The sequence below is a fragment of the Synchiropus splendidus genome, chromosome 11 (genome assembly GCF_027744825.2).
Source record: "Synchiropus splendidus isolate RoL2022-P1 chromosome 11, RoL_Sspl_1.0, whole genome shotgun sequence".
NCBI lineage: Eukaryota > Metazoa > Chordata > Actinopteri > Syngnathiformes > Callionymidae > Synchiropus > Synchiropus splendidus.
This window is the reverse complement of record NC_071344.1, coordinates 14,264,898-14,284,976: the sequence shown is the minus strand read 5'-3', so window position 1 is coordinate 14,284,976 and position 20,079 is coordinate 14,264,898. Positions and strand designations below refer to the sequence as shown.

Genomic DNA, 20,079 nt, shown 5'->3' with positions numbered 1-20,079 from the left:
CAGTGCATAAGTCCCCCTGCATTGACAGTGGTAGTCTCTCTACCATGATGATGCCTCTCTGCATTAGATTTCTCACGGACCTGTGCATTTTCTTACAAGTTATGTTTTATCGTTTCAAGAAATGCTGTTAACCTGGCAGTTTTAAAACTGAATGAGCAAGGCCTCTTGGACAAATTGAAAAACAAATGGTGGTACGACAAGGGAGAGTGCGGCAGCGGGGGAGGTGACTCCAAGGTCAGCCTCGATGTCACCACAATCGGGTACTATAGTGCAGAGTAATCGGCAACGCTGTTACATCAAGCCAAGCTTAAACAAAGCAACTGTCCACTCCAACTGACCTGCTGCTGCCTCACGGCTTGTCACGCCAGCAGCTGATTGGCCCGACCACAGTGTGTGACAGCTCAGCCACCGCGCAGGACCCTCGCTTGCCAACTGTGTTCCAGCTGCAGAGACGCGTCGCTCTCAGCTGAATTTGAGACGAAAAGTGCAGCCCTGCAGTTGTTAAAGGTTGAACAAATGCTTTCACATCTGAAGGGCAGGTCACTTGCCTCAGATATTAGGACCCAGCCAGAGATTCACCACTTTCTGAAGATGCAGGCTTCCACTTGCCCGTGAATATTCCCAGTTAAAAGGCCCGAATCTCCAGCTTCCCCTAATAAAGCGCAAGTTTTCTAATCCTCTAAAGGATGGATTTGCATTAATTGATCCAGGGGCTTCTTGGCGTCGGTGTCACTGGTCCAGAACCCAAGAGCTCCTCTTAATGGGCAAAGATATTTTCCTGGGCTGAGGCCATCAAAGGAAAGCGAGGGGAACAGCGGCGTCTTGAGGGGACGAAGCATCTGCAGGCAAACGTGAGAATTCTAATTAAACAAACTGTGTGTGATTTGTTTTTAATGGCTTCTTGGATCAACCACCTGTGGTTTGAGTCGGTCTCCTCCCCAGCACATTAATAACCCAACCGTGACCCCTACGACGACCAGCTCCCCCGCTCCTCTCTCCTTCTGTGGTGAGATGATGATGAATGATTTTGCCATTACAGAGGCTAATGGTGCAGAGTGGGGAACCCCCCTCCCCCACCCCCTTAACCATGATAACTTTGGATAACTCTACTCTGATGCGGTGAATGAAGAAGGCACATGGCAGCAGCGCTATGTTCTTCTACAGGTCCTCGTGAAGACAAACGGTGCTGTCATCTCCCATGTGAAGATATAGGTCAGGTAACTGGCCAGAGAACAGGCACCCTGCTGTGAGCTCCTGTGGACCGACCCCGGCCGCAGTAAAGAGTAGCGCGGCAGCAAATCAGTTTGGAGGCTGCAGATATTTATGTCTGTTTTAAAAGCCATCCTTTCTCACTGAGAGACACTGTGTGGCAGAGGAGGGGACCATTAACTGGGATAGCTGATGGACTGAAGACAGCATAATGGCAATGATATTGTCTAGTATTTGTTGGATACGATTCAATAACAGATGAAAAATAAACGTATAATAACAATAATGACAATAATTATAACGTCTGTCTGGAACTGGGCCTGACTTGATACCACAGATGTGCATCCTTAAGGTTCAGTCCATATCTGGCACCCTCCTTTTGTCACTCACCAAGGTGTTACTGGGGTTTATGGATGTGCAGCGCCTCACACCTTAAAAGAACACACTACTCAAGGGATGCCCATGTGCTCGGGCTGAAAGGGCAAATATTAGGGCAGATATTAAAGTTATAAAATGACCAAAAAGTCTACTAACCTGAAATCCAAAAGGCATGTCACGCAAAGTGAACTTGGGGCTCGGCCTGGATCGGACCCGATGGTGATCCAAAGTATATCCGGAGCTTAAATATGATAGTGACAGTCATGTTTTAGCCTTCGCCATGTCATTGGGGGTTTGCGTTAAACAGGACGGTCGACCTCCACCAAGCCATTCCTAAACAGCCGTATGTGTTGGTTTGGTTTTCAGTCATCTTGAGCCTCTTGTTGCCCTATATTCATTCAAACTATATAATTCAAAAGCAATTTTAGTCTTTCAAACAAGCTCCTTGCTACAGTTAATGATCTCAAATAAAAACACCAACTGAATTGCCAGTGCGAAACAGATAAATAAAAGAATGGTGCCGCAATATCACAGAAGTAAATGATGCTCGGTTAGTTTAGAATTGCACAGCATAAAATCCCCACGATGCATGAACTGCACACTAAGACTTGCCGAATAGAGGCAGACGCTGTCGACCAATGACGCAGTTCGACTTCAGTCCGGACCTTCCTGTTGGTGGTCCTCATTCAGGTGCCGTGTGTGTGGCTCCTTCAGAGAGTCAACACACTTAATAGCAAAATCTGATTTGTGTCTGGCCTGAAAGCACAGCGTCATGCAGAATAGCAGCCTGGAGCCATGTTTTCATCCCGGCTTCCTGTTACATGGCCACCACAGGCACACGCTCTCGCACACACTTGACAGCACTTGCTCGCCCTCCGGCGAAACACACTGGAGCCCAGATTGAGTTTCACACACAGAGCATGTTACCGGGTAATTGAATTGTTAATCAATGTCTCCGTGAGCCAAGACAATCGTCAAGTCCCGACAATTTGTTTCTCCAGATTGGCTGTGAGGGATATACAGTGTGGTAATCTTCTCTGTGTCCATTATGCATGGGCGAGGTCCCCGGGGGCATGGTTCCCAGGGAGGAGTCAAGTCACTCATTCATCCGGCCGCGCGCTCGGCTCATGAGCACTAAGCTCAGAAATGGACGCAGGTCACTCCTGCCCTGGTGTCAGCAAGCCTCCGCTTGCATCATGCCTTTTTGACCTGCTGGATCTTCACAAGTCACTCAAACAAAGCAAAAAACACATGATGGTCCAGACAGATCCACCTCAAAAATAACAACGTTGTAAGGCTCAAAACAACATGGAGGAAGATAGACAGCCCACTTTTGAGTGGACTATTAATGAAGATGTTTGGGAAAATATTGCAATGTTGAAATTTGAAATCTGATTTGTACATCCAACATGAGTTTCTGTATTGGTGACCTGCTGTATTGACTCAGTCAGTAACGGTGAGGGCTGCTCCAGAACAGCCACCATTCATAGTCATCACTAGATGAATTTTCAGGGACCGTAGGACCCAGTTCTCGACCTCCAGCCCCGGTATTTGCCTGCAAATGTCTCACCCGATCAAGAGCCCTGTCAATGCTTCGCTTTAAGATTTGGAATTCCCGAGTGGGACTGAGACCCAGCTTTATTTTCAGACTCTTACTGAGGTCAATAGTAGCTTCAGGTTAGTGAAACATTGATTTCCAGCAGCTGCACTGTAGAAACTCGGAGGTCCTGCCGTCCAAGGCTGCCCCCTGAAAGTCCCGCCTGAGCGTTCCTCACGCGGGCGTGCGCATGGCACTCTGCTCGGTGTCTTGCTAACAGCGTCTGCCGATTACTCAAAGTGATACGGGTAGGTCCTGGCGTAGACTAGGGTTTACCAAGGCTGTAGGTAGAATGCCTGCTCTCTGTGATGTTGACTCGGCCAGGAGCCCTGCTTTATCGCTTTGTCAAGAATGTAGTGGTTTAAAAGTTGAATAACATAAAATAACATATTATAATGTTATTTATGTTATTTCCCACGTGAAGAACTCCTGTAAACCTTGCAGTATTGAAACTCAGTGAACAAGGCATCTTAGACAAGCTGAAAAACAAATGGTGGTACGATAAGGGTGAATGTGGAACCAAGGACTCTGGAAGTAAGGTCAGTCGCTGCAGGTCTTTTGTACTGATTCCAAAATTGCATTTTGACGTACTGTTCATATGCAAGATAAGATAATTTTCATTTTCTGCATTTGATTTATTTTCTTTTGGTACTCCAGCCACAAACTGTAATCCAGTTATGGATGGCTGTGTTCTCAGGGCACTGATTCCCCAGGCTTTTCCTTTACTCTCTTTTTACCGTAATATTACTTTATAAATTTAAAATTCAATGTCAGATATCTTTGTTTTCATTTCTTTCAACCGTAAATAATAATGTAATCATTTTTATTTAAATAATGGGGATTTAGTCAACGTGCCCTAATTGGTTTGAATTGACAAAATAAATAATTTATTCTCATTTTCACTCTTGACATTCATGATTCCTCGACCATTATGCTGCTGTTTCTATTTACCAAACTGTTAATGAAAATTTGATTTGTCTGTGTTGTTACTAGTTTGCATTGAGATGTGTCTATTAGATTCATTGGCTTCCTGTGGTGTCATTATAGGAGACAAGCGTTTCTGGAGAATATCGCGTTTGTCATATAATAATTCAGGCCAAAATCATATTTAGATGTTCAGGGAAGAAAATGTACTGAATTGAGTGACTACAGTGGCTTCAGCGTTTTCATGAGATCAATGGCAACATTTATATGCAGTTGTTGCTGGGTATAAACATTACTTTCTCGTATTTTTAATATTGTATGTACTGCTTTATTTTTTTATTTTTAAATGTTGTTTATGCTTGAAAAACATTTTGGTGAAGAGGAAATATTTTATTTTTTTAAAGCCCTTCTTCATTAGCTTCCTTTGAATGTATTTATTTTGTTTACTTTTTTTTTTTTCCCCTTATAATCTCATAGGTCTGCAGAATACACTAATTTGCATGTGAAGGACAAACTCTGACACAAAGTATCAGAATATTTAGCACGACGTTTTTTTGTCGTACCCATTTAAAAAAGAAAAAAACAATTTTCCTGGACGGAGTTAAAGTTGAGAGGCTTCAGTTTCACCATACAGGAAGTCGAGGAATGTAATAAACCCTCCATTTAACCCTCTGAGATGAAAGCAAATCAAACATTGGCCCACGACGACAGGCAGAGCAGTTCCTGGTGCTCACGGGGTTAAACTGCAAATAGTAAAACTCTAATGAACAAATTTTTAATGAATATGTTTGGTAGGTAAGCAGCAGCAAAATGGTCGTAGCTGAACTGGAGCTTGATCTGCTATATGAATTTGACTGTACTGTATGACAGCAATGTTGACACCAGAGTTATACGTACAAGTCTTTGTCAGGATTGAAAAGACAGGGAGGCGCCGACCTGTGCGATACTGACCACCTTCCCACACAGTGGAGAGCAGAACCCCACACAGACCAAGACAAGATCTACATTCACCTAGATCTAGAGCATGACTGATGATGAGGGCAGACGTTAGTGATGTCATGTAGCATTATCCTGTGGACGACACGATGATAGGCTCCTGTTCATATCCTCAGTCAGAAACAAGTGATATTTATGAAGAAGATATTGGAGATAAGGTCAAGTGAGGTTTAGTGTGAAGGATGTATTGCACTCTGCTGTCCTCGCGCCACTGCAAGTCACTGAACTCCCTCCTTCCCTTTCCCCAGGACAAGACAAGTGCTCTCAGTCTGAGCAATGTGGCTGGTGTCTTCTATATTCTGGTTGGAGGGCTGGGGCTGGCCATGATGGTGGCTCTGATAGAGTTCTGTTATAAATCACGGCAAGAGACCAAACGGCTGAAACTGGCCAAGAATGCACAGAACTTTAAGCCAGCTCCCCCGACCAACACACAGAACTTTGCCACATACAGAGAAGGCTACAATGTCTACGGAACCGAGAGCGTTAAGATCTAGAGGTGGGTGCTTTCTTTTGCTGATCCCTGTGGAGCGGAGCGCGTTCATCATTCAGTTCCCTGTCACGTCTGTCGACTCCAATATTCACCCGCATCTCTACGTTCCATGTCGCGTCGGAATTATCCGAACTCAAGTGGAGTCAGAGGCAACGCAGATCCTGCCAAGGCCACATGATACTTTGGGTTTTAATGTCGCACAAATGCTGCGACAAGAAAATGTCAGCAATGATGTCCTTGTGACTGACGGGTTAGAGCTAACAGCCGCATTTATTATTTTGCTTGTTTTCAAACGGTGGAGGAACATTACCATCTAATGAAGCTAATATTGTCATGCGATGGCGAGCATTACTGCAATTAAATACGTGGCAGACATGGCAGCATTAGCAGTCATCGATGGCTCAGCAGTCGTCGCTCACACATCAGCTGAGCACCAAGCGCACACACACCGACAGAGAAACACGTTTATCTCTTTGTGTCCACGTGTTTTATAGCTTTTAATAGAGATTTCATTTCAGATTCAGTTTAACTATTTGTCTTTCCAGTTGTCTTTCTTGTTTGTTGGTCAGTATCTTGTATTTTTGGACAAAGGATGAAGGAAATGGAGACGCATATCGACGATCGTCAAGTGGACTTTTTTTCCAATTTTTGACGCCGAACTCAGTCTTCTGTCTTCCATGTTGATGCATCAGGCATCAGGAGATGCTGCAGGGGAGGAAGCCATTGATTCAGCTGAAATGGCTCAGTCTGGGATGGAAAAGTCCACTGGGCCATCGTCAATATCTGGCGCCCAGCAGTGCGAGGGCTTGGATGCAATAGACAGCAAAAGATTTCAGTATCGACACATCTGTGTGGCTGTGTTATTAGTTATTCGACACACAGCTTTTGTTCAAAGGAACTGTCGGGAAAATCAGGCTTTCTGTTGGTTTTAGCCTCATTTTGGTTTCAGCCTCAATTACCCTAATTTCCGGACTATAAGTCGCTACTTTTCTCTCCCGATCAGAACCATGTGTGTTAGCGACTCAGCTAATATATGGATGTTAACAGGCTAAAACACTGAGCCTGGTCCCATCAAAGCCATGACATCACAGATGTGTTATTGACCTTAAAGCAGCTCCGCCCACAGAGCGGAGAGGAGAAGCTGCAGCTGAGAGCGGCTGTGGTGTCGGAGCAGTTTAATGTCAATAGCAGATGTGAGGAGCTGATGATTCCAGTGTGTTTCATGAGTCTGTCTCCATGTTTTCCAAACTAGTTAACAAGTGATCCTCATGCATGTTGAAGCCTTTCTACGGCGCAGACAGCACCACTGCACCTGCGGCTCAGAGACCGCTGCGGCTCATGGATGGACAACATCTGTTTTCCTTCTTCAGTTTAGTGGGCGGAGCTAATACTCCGCTGTGCACTATAGTCCGTAATTTGCGGTATTAGATTTTATGATGGATGCCACAAGTTGCTAAAAGTACTTTCCATTATTTTTATTTCTTTGGATTCAATTTGATTTAACAAAACTCATTGATATTTAAATTGTTGCATTTTTTTAATGACAGTTGCTCATATAAAAAAAAAAAAAAAGAAAAACATTGATTCAACCTCAAAACGCATCACTTCTGGTTCATCGTTTGTTTGTAAATCTACGTGAATGGTTTCATGTGTTACTGAAGTCTCATTGGCAGATCCAGCCTCTCTGGGCTTCTGCAGCTGAGTATTTATGCAACATCACTCACATGGATGTTTTGCCTGCCAACTGTATAAACCTCCGCTCCCACAATGTTTGCCTCTGCTCTGTATGTTGAGACAGGTTTAGGAAACATTTCCACCATCCCTTGCTGTAACTGTGACGAAACATCTGGGAAGAAGGACATGAGCTCCGAGCCGAATCCCCTCTGGTGGAACCTGGCGTGAGAATCTGGAGCGCTGACACGACTGGACTGCTCACTTCCACCTCTCAGTGCCTTACGGAACTCCGAGTCCGATCAATGCAACTCATGACGATTTCTTTTTTTGCCTGAAACTCATCCCAATCAGATGTGTTTGGTGTGGACATTATACATCACCATGAATGAGAACTAAAGCCATCAATTGCAACCCTAAGCACATGACCAAGTGCCAAACAGACAAACCCTCTTTGTCGAATTGGTTTCTTGTATTGGGAATGAAGGGATGAGTCTTTTTCTGCTGCCAGTTTCTCAGCGTGTGTTTATGATAGCCCCTCAGTGCACTGTGCAACACTGCTTACTAGACTCTAGCTTTTATACCGTCGTACTCAGAAAATCGATCTCACTGATGTGGAAACTCCATTGAGCCCAGAACAAGGAGAATTGTGCTGTTTGTACGTTGAACTCTGGTGCTGCCGCCACCATCGTCCTCTAAACATGTGACTCGCGAAGATAAGAAGATGATCTGGTTTGGTTTCTACGCATGACGGAACCAGGTCACATGTCGCACTTCCAATACTGCCAAGAGTGTGTCGCACGAGATGAGAGAGAAAAAAGGGACTTGATTATGGAGTCTGTTTGTCATTTACGGTCTGTAAAATATGAAAGTAGCTCCATCTCACTGAGGTCTGTCGCTCCAACTCCTTCCCAGAAGTGAAACCAAACAAATTCCATTTGGATCCGCCAACAGGATCGCACCGATGGCTTTGGATTTGGAACAATCGCACAACCGGCTGTGGTTCGCTTCTCCATCTCTGCAACACACACTGTACCGTTTGACTCCATGTAAATGACAAAACACCACTGAAAAGAGGGAGGGGAAGAGCTTCCCGAGGCTGAGCACATGTCCATATTGCTGTAATCATTTCGTTGAAAAAGACTGTGATTCCATAGGATTTAGGAAGAAACTTATCTACTCACCTGAAGCTATGGACAGATAGTTTTATAAATAAAGAAAAAGACACCGAAAATGTGAAGAAAAATACAAACTGACTTGAAAAAAGACCTGTACATTTAGATTATTATAGTTATTTATACAACACAACGAAAGATTGTTTTATTTACTATTTTTATTTCTGAAAAAAAAAATGCATGGGATGCTTGATGAGCTCTTCTGTTGATGTTAGGAACTCAGCCCTGGTTATTCCTTCTGAATCACTTTGTTCTTGCGGTTTAGGTTCCTGACTCACCTTTTGCAAAATCAAAAAACGCCAGGCGCAGCGGGAGCAAAAGAGCAAAGAGATGCATGCTGAATTTGCTGAACCTCATTAGTGAGGGGCTGTACAGAGAATTTTAATACCTTTTGTAAATAAAAAAATGTACAGAAAAGGCTTTTGTCTGGGGTGGATGTGTCACTGAAATCACGGGTCAAACGTGTCCAGGCCCGACCTGAGCCTGAGAGGGCGTCCTGCACTCTGACCCGACCAAAGTGGCTGTGTCTTTATGGAAGAGCCCGCTGACAGACTCGGTCCACCAGAGCCATGAAATGCCACACCGAGCTCCACAACATGCTGCAGATGTAGAATCCGGAGGGGGAATGCCCCCCTGCGGCCAGACGCAGAGGAGGGGGTTTTGCCCGTCATGGTCCGGTATTGAGCTGTTAGTGGGTGGAAGTGCGCAGCTCTGGGATCAATAGTCGGCACCATCTGCTTCACTTTAGCCTGAAACATGTGACTGAGGGCCGCATTGACAGCTTCATCTGATACGTGATCCGTCCCTTTCTTCCCTCTAGATGAGATGCTTTGTGACATGGTCCGTATCATATTACTGCAACCATCAGCTCCTGGTGTTCAATACACAGCAACAGCGCCCTCTCTGGCCAACGACGGTGAATGAACCGTGCCATAGGATAAAGAGGGCGATAAATACTGCGCTTTTTCACTGGGGAAATAAACACATCCATGCGAGACGATCTTTTCTTTTGCAGGCAGTTACATTGCTGTCCACTTAGACAAATTACACTTGATTTTAATCAGGTTTATAGATGGTAATTCAATCAAGCTGCGTGCAATTATTTCTAACTCACGCTCAGAGAAGGACGAGGAGAATAAAGCCACACAGCCTGAGTGAGAGATGTTTCCCACAAATGTTGTCATAAGAGTTGCTCGCGCTGAGGATTATATCTGCACCGTGCTGCAATGTGCCGCAATTTGTGGGTTATTTCATTTTATTTTATTTGACTTTAATGTATTATTTTATTTTAATGTATTATTTTATTTTATTTATTCATTTATTTATTATCTATTTTTATTTTATTTTAATGTATTTATTTTATTTATTTATTTATTTATTTTTATCTATTTTATTTTATTTTATTGACAGCACTTTATTCAGAAGCACTTTGTTAGTTGGTGGAATCCCCACTGACCATGGCAATAAATTTCTGCTCACATTCACTCTGACCTCGTCCAAAATGTTCATGAAGCTTAGTCAGAATCAGAATTAGCTTTATTGCCATCCGACCAACTCGGAAAGTGCTTTGGAATAGCATGCTGTCAGAAACATCATAATAATGTTCATCATAATTAAAGAAAAGAAACGATAATAATAGAAACAACGAATGAATAAATAACCCACAAACAACAAAGGCTGATCACAAATTCAACAGTCTGACAGCTGAGAGGAAGAAGCTGTTCCTGTGACGGGAGGTTCTGGTCTGGATGGACCGTAGCCTCCTGCCAGTGGGAAGAGGAACAAACAGTCCATGACCAGGGTGAGAAGGGTCGAAGGCTCTGATCCGACCTGCACGTCTCTGGGTCCTGGAGACATACAGGTCATGAAGAGGCTGCAACCCATCACCTTCTCAGCAGTACACAGAACGCGCTCCATAAGTTCTGAAATAACATTAAATATTCATAGTCAGAGCCAAAACAAAGTGCAATATCCATGAAAAATTCCATTTAAGGTATAACAAGGCAAACACATGTTTAACAAGTTTGAAATTAGCAACCAGAGAAGGAGAGGAGCGGGGAAAGAGTTCCACTGGTGTCACAAACACCAGGTTTCATGAGACTTGTTTCCCCCTTCACTGTATTGGTTCCTGAGCCTCAAGTCTTTTTTAACCTCTCTGTGGGTGTAGAGTGGGTTAAAAATCCTTTATTCTCTGTCTATACTTAAACAACAAATCCCCCAAAACATGGCACATTGTTTTCCAGTCTTTCATTTCTGGATGGATGCGGCGACTTTGACTGCGCCAGTCCTGTGGAACAGTCTGTAGAAATGGGACTGCAGAGTCCAAACAACCAATTTTTGACAAAGCATGAAATGATATTGTGTTTCTATTCTTCCCTGCTCCAGTGCTTCTCCTTTCTTTTTTTTCTTTTATGCCTGGACTGCTTTCAAACAGCAACAAGACAATGTGGGGGAGCGATGCGTGAGGACGCCGCTGCACTGCAGTACACAGTGTTCAGGAGGGGAATTTGTTTGCTCAGTAGAGGCTGACATCCAGGTCCACGCTGAGCAGGGACAGGTCGGCTGACGCCGCTCTCAAGGCAGACGCTGGATTGTTGAGAAAGTGTTGCGTCATGTAAATATTTGGGAGCAAACGTAAGAACTTTGTTTTTTCAGTGAAAGATTCTCTCAATTCCAAGTCTCAGTGTTAGTACACCCCAAACGGTTCATTTCAAACGTGTATTTTGCTTCATGCTTGAATGAACATGTTGTGAGTTCTGAACATGGAGCCAGTTTAACTCTCTGACCTGCTGCAGTCACTTACGTTCTCCACCTTCTGATGAGCAGCTGTGCAATAGCACAACAAGCAGTTACTGTAGTTAAATTCTGTATCACATTTTTTCACATTTTTAGAACATAATAACTGTCCTAAATGTATTTTCAACACAAAAATAAATAGATATTAAAAGTAGATGTTTGAAGTGTTGTTGTATAGACATTAGAGATTTGTTCGAAATCTGAATCGATTTTTCCCATTACAATGAATGGAAAGAGAAATAATGCGTTCCAAGCCTTAAAATAGTCTTTTGTAGGAGTGAATGTAGAGTGTCTGCTGCAGGTGCGCTGTTCCTCTATGTGTGTGGTCGCTGCATGTGGGAGGGGTTGCCGAGTGAGTGACGTCTCTCCAGAAGTGAAGAGGTGCCCGGTGCGTGTCCAGCTCTGAATGTGCGCTTCTGTGCAGTTTGGCTGTGACAAAGTCATAAACCAAGTCACGCTCTGTCCCAGACTCGCCTCATCCCTGTCCCAGCTCCAGCCCACAACAGGACATCAAACCCTGGAGTGTGCGCTCCAGCCTCTGAGGTGTGGAGAGCGAGCGCCTCCCCTGTGACACTCTACCACGGTCCAGTGCGGAGACAGGAAAGGTTTTACACCTCAATATGAAGAAAAAAACAGTCAGTAAATGTAGCTGACGGGACACGTCTGCATACAGAGGCTGCGTTATACACAATGACAAAGCGCAACATTATGTTTTTTCCAGCTTTTTTCAGGGCCGTTCGAGTTCTGGATTTTCGTTTGAAATCCGAAGCAAAAAAAAATCGAAATTTTCACTCCAGGACGTTTGAAAACCGAGGTACCTCTGTACGAGAAACAATAGCTAATATTTGTTTTGTAATATTGCTAGTAGTTTTCCGTGTTTTCTTGAAGACAGAGCAGCAGACAACATGGGGAGGAAAAGTCAGGCCAACGCACAGCAGTGGTAGCAAGTGGGTGTGTTTGTTTGAGGGACCATGACTCCAGCATTCGTTGGCAAAAGCATACATGGTTGGCAAGAGGACGACAGGAGCAAATCCCAGACCCACACAGCTGCTCTTGCACATGTGCAGCGCTAGCCTTTCGGGTCAGTAGCTGCGGAACTTAATCTGATCTAACATGCTCTTGTCACCAGAGTGCAGATGGTATGGATGTGTGCGTGGAGGAAAAAGACGAGGGAGCGAGGGAGGAAAAACGCTGAGAGAGGATGTGTTTAAGCAAGGATGCTTTGATTAGCACCGCAGAACAAAAAAGCTTTCCGGTCCAGCGGCTCCATCACTTTGCAGCACCACGTCTCTCCAAGGACGCGAGGAGAGTGAAAGAGTCAATCAAATCCCACTTGTTCTTATCGGTCTATTTTCTCCACTTTGAATCTTCTGTGGACTTGAAGAGCACCTGAGATGCTGTCCAGGCAAATGAAAGCAACTTCTGACATTTTCGCTTCAGGCCGGGCGAATCAGCCTGTGAAAGGCTTGACACAGATTTCTCTCTTCTCTCTCCGCACCTCTCCTCGCAGTTGCTAACTCTGCCTTTTGATTTTATCCTCTTAACATCACAATTTGGGGAAAGAGGAGAGTAGACTTTCATTCCGCTCGAGCAGGCGCTGGCAAGGTTAAACCTAAGCAGATGCTAGAGAGGCATCAGGGGCATTGTTGAAGGTAAGTTACAGGAGCAATTCTGGGGAGGAAAAGGCTTATGGGCTCTGAAATGGAGGGAGATGACGCGCGCAGGTGTGACTCAGCATGAGGAGACGGCAGCTCGACTGAGCCTGACTGGGCTGTGAACACATCCAGCGCAATCAATGCTTCCATTTGGCTGTCTGGGCTTTTTCACTGGAGAATTTGACTCGTCATTCAGCCACGTAAATATTCCCACGGCAGCTTCTGAAACCACTGTCCATCTGACCTCTGAAAGTTTGGTTGACTGCTGCTTTCTTTGGGAATTGTTCTTCATTCATGGCAGTTTGCTGAGACCAGAACTCCTGGGATCAAGGCCGACCCACCCCCACAGGGCTGGAATAGTAGGAAGCCACTATAGGCCTCATCGCAACACAAGACTCCATTGGTTTTGGTGACTTCAACCTGTTGCTGAATGACGGAGCTGCTCACCCAAGCAAACGTCAGCCAAACACCACCAGCCACGTCTCTCATGGCCTTTGCTCTTTCAGTCATGATCCGCGATTCCTGAAGCAATGGACAAATGTTTTACCGTAAAGATCATTTGTTTATTTATCTATTTAATGGGACGACGACTTATCGTTTGCTAGTTTACAGTGCATGATTGTTTACAGTTGGTTTTCAGTGACTATTCTGGGCTAGGAATCTAGTTAATACTTTATTATAATTAACTACTGGGTAATATGCTGCTTATGCACATGTGAATAAGTGGTTTATTTACAGTAAATTATATTCATGCCACAAATCCATACATGTTAATAAAAAATATATACTGTCACAAGAAGAAGCAAGAAAAGACAACCAGTCATCAAACAGGAAGCCCAACCTTCACAATAAAAGCAGCAAAAGACAGCACAGAACTACCACAGCTCTGGGACAGGTGTTTCATGAAAGTGAACACAACCCTGGCGCGTTGAAGGCAGCAGGGCACGTGGACAGGATAGACGTCGTCGCGTAGAAGAGAAGAAAATGAAAGAAAGACTGTTTGAAGTCGTGCAGGGATTCATTAATACGCCTCATTAAAAGTGACAAGGAGCGCTGCGTGTCGACATCTGGCCTCTATAGCGGAGGGCAGCGGGCTTTTATAATAGATGGGGCTCCCAGCTCACTGACAGAGCCCTATTATGACTGACCCAAGTGAGTCTGACTGCATTCATGAAGAGCAGCCGTGTTTATCTGCCATCGGACGTCACACACCTCTGCTCCTCGCCAGAGGAAATTGCTTTGGTTTAGGTGCCGCTGTGGTCACTACCCAGCTCTGAGCTTTTCATAATTATGCCTTGCGATAACAGAGGAGGAATCTGCGGCGTTGAACACGGATGGGCTTTTGATGAAGAAAGGCTGATACTTCTTAAGCACAGTATTGTCTTTCATTATTATTATTTCCTTCATGTGTTGCGTCCTCGGGGGCAAGACACGATGTTTTTTCCCTGTTTGGGAATGATGTGTTCCTTGGTCTTAGTAAATAAACAAATGGGCGCACAGAGGTCACAGTGTAATATTTGTGACTTGAGTGAGTCGTACACTGCAGAAGGATGAAGAGACCTTTTGGATGAAGAAGAAGAAGCCTCCTATCACACAAATGACAAATGTTCCTGGTGATCTCTCAACCCAAACCCTGCAACTGTTGAGACTTGAATCTCGATTGATGTCATTGGAGGCAAATGTTTCCATTTTGGGTGGATTCCTCCTGTAACCTGGACTCCTTAACGCTCAACACTCCTCCATTTTAACCCTCAAGTGTTAAGGGCTATGTGACCCCTTTACATGCAGATACCCTCTCCCCACCCTCTGTGTTTCTTTCACGAGAGACTCTGCCCTCGGCCCTCAGGACGTGCCACAAGAGGGGACATATGTGCGTCAACTGTTCACATTAAAGTCCAATAGATGCAGGAGGAGTGAGAATGTGTAACCCGTGCCACTACTGTAATGATATAGTTGTAAACATGACGTTCAGTGCTGAAATCTCTGACCCTCCGGAAGGCTGTAAACATCATGCGGAGGCTTCTATTCTGCAAAGATACAGTGACTTCTGCTCACTACTCAGTGTTCCTTTAGTGATCCATTCCTGCGTGATGCACAGAACAGCCTGTGACAAACACTGCCATTGCTTCAGCCACAGCACAGCGGAGCGGTCGGCACACGCTGCTTCCATTGGATCGATGCTGGTACGTTGTGGAAGCCTTGTCAGAGCACTGGAGCCGACGGTGATAAAAATGCTTCCAGCTCTCTATCTTTCAGTCAAACTGCTTTTTCAAGAGGAGTCATCAGCACATTTTCAAATTCCCCGTCACTGCCTTCAATGAGCGAAACAGCAAAAACACTTCATCTGCTTTGCCGCTTGACGGCCCGCTATTCAACAGGGAACTGGCTGCATAAAAGCACAGCGCCGGCAGGAAGTCCTCGTCCTATCACGGGCCGAGGACGGACGCGGCGGAGCGAGAGAGCCGGAGCAGCAGGAGAGATATTGTTGCTCAGAAATTGCATTACAGGAATGTGTGATATAACAATAGGCATCTCTCTGGCCAATATATTCCATCTAAATGTCACGGAAGCATTTTTGGTCAGCTTATGCAAAGTTATGAGTTCGGGACTTTACATGGGAAATGGTACCATTTATACCAAACACATTGGATGAAGCATTTCATTTGATTTCTTTCTCTCATGAAGCACAGATCGCGTTCGGCTCATTTGAATAAGGCCTGAGGTTCATTTAGGATTGTATCATTACCAACATTATTACGCTTTCATTCAGCGAGAACGGTGGGTACGAAACCCACTATTTACTTTTACATTGCTTTGTCTGTCAATCTGTCTGTCTGTCTGTTTGTCTGTCTGTCTGCCTCTCTGTCTGTCTGTTTGCCTCTCTGTCTGTCTGTCTGTCTGTCAGTCAGTCCGTCTGTCTGCCTGCCTGCCTGCCTCTCTGTCTGTCTGTTTGTCTCTCTGTCTGTCTGTCTGTCTGTTTGTCAGTCCGTCCGTCCGTCCATCCGCCCGCCCGCCTGTCCGTCTTTCTGTCTGTATGTCTGTCCATCCGTCTGTCTGCCTGCATGTCCGTCTTTCTGTCCATCCGCCCGCCTGTCCATCTGTCCGTCTGTCTGTCTTTCTGTCAGTCCGTCCGTCCGTCCCCTGTCCGTCTGTCTGCCTGTCTCGCTGTCTGCGTGTCTGTCTGTCTGTCTGTCCGACCATCCGTCTGTCCGTCTGTCTGTTTGTCCGTCTGTCTGTCTGCCTGTCTGCCTGCCTGCCTGTCTGTCTGTCTGTCCGTCCATCCACCCGGCTGTCCGGCTGTCTCTCTTGCTGTCTGCCTGTATGTCTGTCTCACTGTCTCATTGTCTCATTGTCTCTTTGTCTCATTGTCTCACTGTCTCGCTCTTTCACTGTCTTGCCGTCCCGCTGTCTGTCGAACCACTCAAAATGGATGGAGAGAATTCAATGATATTTCCAAGACAAGTTGATAGAAACACTTCCGGAACAGTGCTGGCGACTTGGCAAACTTGGCGGCAAATTCAGCGACTGTTTCTTGCCCGCAGTTTAAAGAACACCGCCGTGTTCAGCAGGCAGTGCTCCCGCGTCACAAAGCTCTCACAGGTGTCAGAGCCACTCGCTGAGGCGTCAGAGCTCAGAGAGCGGTGAATATGGTCCCACTCCTCTCCTGGCGGGAAGTGACTCGTGCGTCTGCAGTCATCATGTAGATTAGCAGATGACGTCAGTTAGTTCTTGTGACATCAGGGGTCGCTAACAGAGACTTTCCTCTCAGAGGAGTTGGCAACACTGATCACACGTTCAGCGTGTTTCAAAGCTACTCACATCAAAACCTTAAAAAATCAGACCCAGATTTTAGGGTGACATTCAGAGAGGGAAAAGGCCACGAAATGCTTTCAATAGACTTCCTCAGTAGTTACAGCTCAGACTCTCCCATCGGCCACGTTCACTGGCCACTGAGCTCAGACGCGCTGGCCGGCGGCTTGAGAGGTGATGTTTCATGACACAGGATTGAATTGACATTTCTAAACCAAGAGCGCCACCTATTGTCACCGGAAAATTGAGACACAGTGTCATCAACCCTGCAATACTGTTTCATGACACCTCATCGAACCATCGCTCCCGTTTGAGCTCAACAAGAAGATCAGGCACAGAAGAACAGCAAGCGTGGAAGTGAGTGTAGACTCTGACATTGTTATAACTAAACTCTAATTCTAAAAATGTTAAACAACCAATCTTGCTGATCCAAAATAAGAGCGACGCTAATATAGCAACGCTAACGCAGCGTGCGTGCGCCATTTAAACATTCATCCGACACAAAACACCGTTCCATGAGCCATTAGTTTTCCTGTCATAGCCACTGAAGTTGAGATGTTTGTCAGCTCTCCCTGCGACACCACCTGTGGAAGCCTCCGTTGAGGGGGATCACAACCAGCCCCGACCCTGTTCACTTGAACATGTTTAGACCCAACGTGGGGACTTTCAGAACGGGCTGATTTATTTTGCACGGAGCTTGGAAATAATAATCCTCCTCTAAACCTCTGTGGCCTCCGGCCTGGAACTTTTAATAAGGCAATGAGAGGAACGTGAACAGCCATAACTCTCAGCTCAGTGCAGCTTTGCCTGGCCCTGTATAGATATATAATAGCTTCTTGCTTTGTTTTGTCTTTTTTTCTGTCCCTCTGCATGAAGTGTTTGTGTTTACAGAGCGGTTGCTACACTGTCCCCGTAACTTGCCCTTGGCTTTATCTCAGCACTCATATATGCAATTAAATAACCAGAGCAAGAATTCGAGCGGGGCCATTTAAATAACGTATACAATAACACAACAGTAGCGGCCTCACAAACAAAGGGGGAGGTTATTCCGATAGCAGCTCAGAACAAAGATAAGAGAACGTGCGGATATAAGCGGGCCGTTTTATCAGAACTCTGGAAAGTGCCAGGCGTACAACTGCTTCTTTCTTAATGTTCCTCCGAGTCAGAACGGTCGATAAGAATATGTTTTTTTAGATGGTTGGTTTCCGCACCATCACTCTGCAATGCTCAGAGTGGATTTTAGCAAGGCGGGTTCCAGCAGCTTCTGCAAGTGTCATCTTTATTCTAAAGAGAAGTGCGGTCCGGGATCTACTCTCCATCACCGGACTAATGTTCTTATTCCACCCGACTGCAGTCGTGTCTCCTCCGGCCACGGAAGCTCAATACAATTGATAACTAATATAATTGCACGATCATTACCAGACAGAGACCTCGGCCTTTGGATTAATGGTCTTCATTAGACACCAGTGGAAGCTGCATCCAGCGGCGTCTTCTACTTGGCGAGTTGCCGGAATAAAGCATGGCCACGATGGAGTTAGATGGAGCCGGGGAGGTAGTGCGCAGGGAAGAGATGGAGATGAAATGAGAATGGGCCCCAGGAGGAAGTCAAAGGTGTTGTTGTAACTTCCTGCAGACGGACATGTGTCCATAGGGGGCGGCAGTTTCAGCAAGCCAAACAGATGAAGATCCATTGTGAAGCAGCCAGATCCAGCCCAGACTAATGGATTGCAGCCTTGAAATATGACGTTGCTCGATGAGCGACAAGAGGATTTTTTTCATTTCTATGTTTTTCACCAACTACTCTGGGGCCCGGACACTGCTCCCAGCTGTTTCTTACAAAGAGCTCCCATAAAAATAGTGCTTGCTTGTACAATATGAATCATTACCAGGCTTCTGCTTCATGCTAAAATGCTGCTGGCGGTGAATGGACAACCATGTGACCCTTAGGGGCCACAGCCAGGCGCAGCGTTGTGTGTTTATTTCAGGAAAACCAATTCATGTATGCTACAGAGATGTATGGAATGGGTTGAATGGATATTAGCATTTAGCGCCAGTGACATTGAGACGAAGGTTACACAATGTTTCAGTGTTTCTTTGTTGCTTTTGATCATTTTCTGACTTGACAAAGTCGCCATCACCTTGCTGCACACGTAGCATGAGGTGAGCTACCATGCTAAAAAGCGCTGCGGCAAAGCTAACCGTATTCTAAAAACATCTTCACCATTCAACGTGAGACACTTCACAGAACTCACGGTGGTTTCTGAAGCAACGTGAGAAATTGTATTCTGAAAAATTGATGCGTCTCCGTGACACAAGTCCAACATGAGTCCGCGGCAGCGAGGTCAGTAATGATTGATGATATCTGCAGCATTAATAATGCATGCACTCGACATGCAGAGGCAGGCTAAAATTAGAGCAGCATGTTCAGTGACAACAGCTCTGACACGAAATTTGGGCTAATTTGCCATTAGAGCCGGAGCCTGCAGTTCCATGTGGTACATTAGTGGCTGTGATTAAATCCATCTGTGCGAAGAGCACGTGCTTCTCTCCACCGAACTGGACTCGTCGAACAAGCGTGAAGCACTTGGAGCAAAGCTGTTGAATTCTAATGGCGTGTTGCTCAGGCCCCTCCCACCTTCACCTCCCTGTTGTGATGAAGGTTCAAACATGAAGGTTGTACATATCTGAGCGGTTTCTTATCAAGATATTGAGCGCTATTATGATTCTTATTACACTTTACTAATTCTTCATGGAAACACACGGCTATTCAGAAGCAGCAGGGGCGACATGCACAACTGTCATGTTGAGGTGAAATTGTTTCAGTAGTCTTGTTGTCTTCGAATCTGTGAAGACGAGAAGAAAGTCTCAACCTCCCAGAAATCCAAACATGACTGCGTTGAAAAGAAAAGTGACGGCGAATATGTTATTGAAAGCAAATGTCAAGTGCCAGGTTTGACTTCATCAGCAGTGATGGGACTTTTGTGGACTTGCTATCAACCTGAAATGCCACCGTGAATTTTGATTTGCAGAAGCATCGTACTGGCCCAAATGTCAAGTGGTTGCACTCTAGATACGTAGTAAATGAAAGATTACCACAAGAGTTTTCAACTCATCTAAATTCTGCCAGTGACTGCCATCGACATGATGTTTCCAACTAAAAACGAATCTTTTGAAAGATCAGAGCATGTATAATGCTTTAAAGAAATATGTTTTTCATTCATATTTCATGAGTTAATCCAAAATTACCTCAGTTTTTGCCTGAAGATCACTGGATTTACAAAGCATTTATGTCATTTTACCAAAGCTCAGTCATTACACTGGGAATCACCATCGGAGTCACACTCATTGTCAGAAGCTCAGCTTCAGCTGAGAAACTGA

The 20,079-nt window shown here is 45.1% G+C and overlaps 1 protein-coding gene across 6 annotated transcripts in view; it reads left to right on the top strand.

Annotated features, from left to right (window-relative positions):
• LOC128767576 (glutamate receptor 3) overlaps nucleotides 1-8,842 on the top strand; it is a 79,038-nt gene extending 70,196 nt beyond the window's left edge. The window contains exons 14-16 of one of the 6 annotated variants that reach the window (XR_008416145.1): nucleotides 120-234; nucleotides 3,609-3,723; nucleotides 5,353-5,500. Coding sequence is in view for 4 of the 6 variants with exons in the window: in XM_053879686.1 (XP_053735661.1) it covers nucleotides 3,609-3,723; nucleotides 5,353-5,598 (361 nt within the window). In the remaining 2 variants the exon portion in view is untranslated. Of the gene's footprint in view, nucleotides 1-119; nucleotides 3,802-5,352; nucleotides 5,601-7,392 lie in introns of those variants that run through there. The other 5 variants (XM_053879686.1, XM_053879685.1, XR_008416144.1 and 2 more) reach the window with 5 other exon arrangements.
• The last annotated feature ends 11,237 nt before the right edge of the window (nucleotides 8,843-20,079 follow it).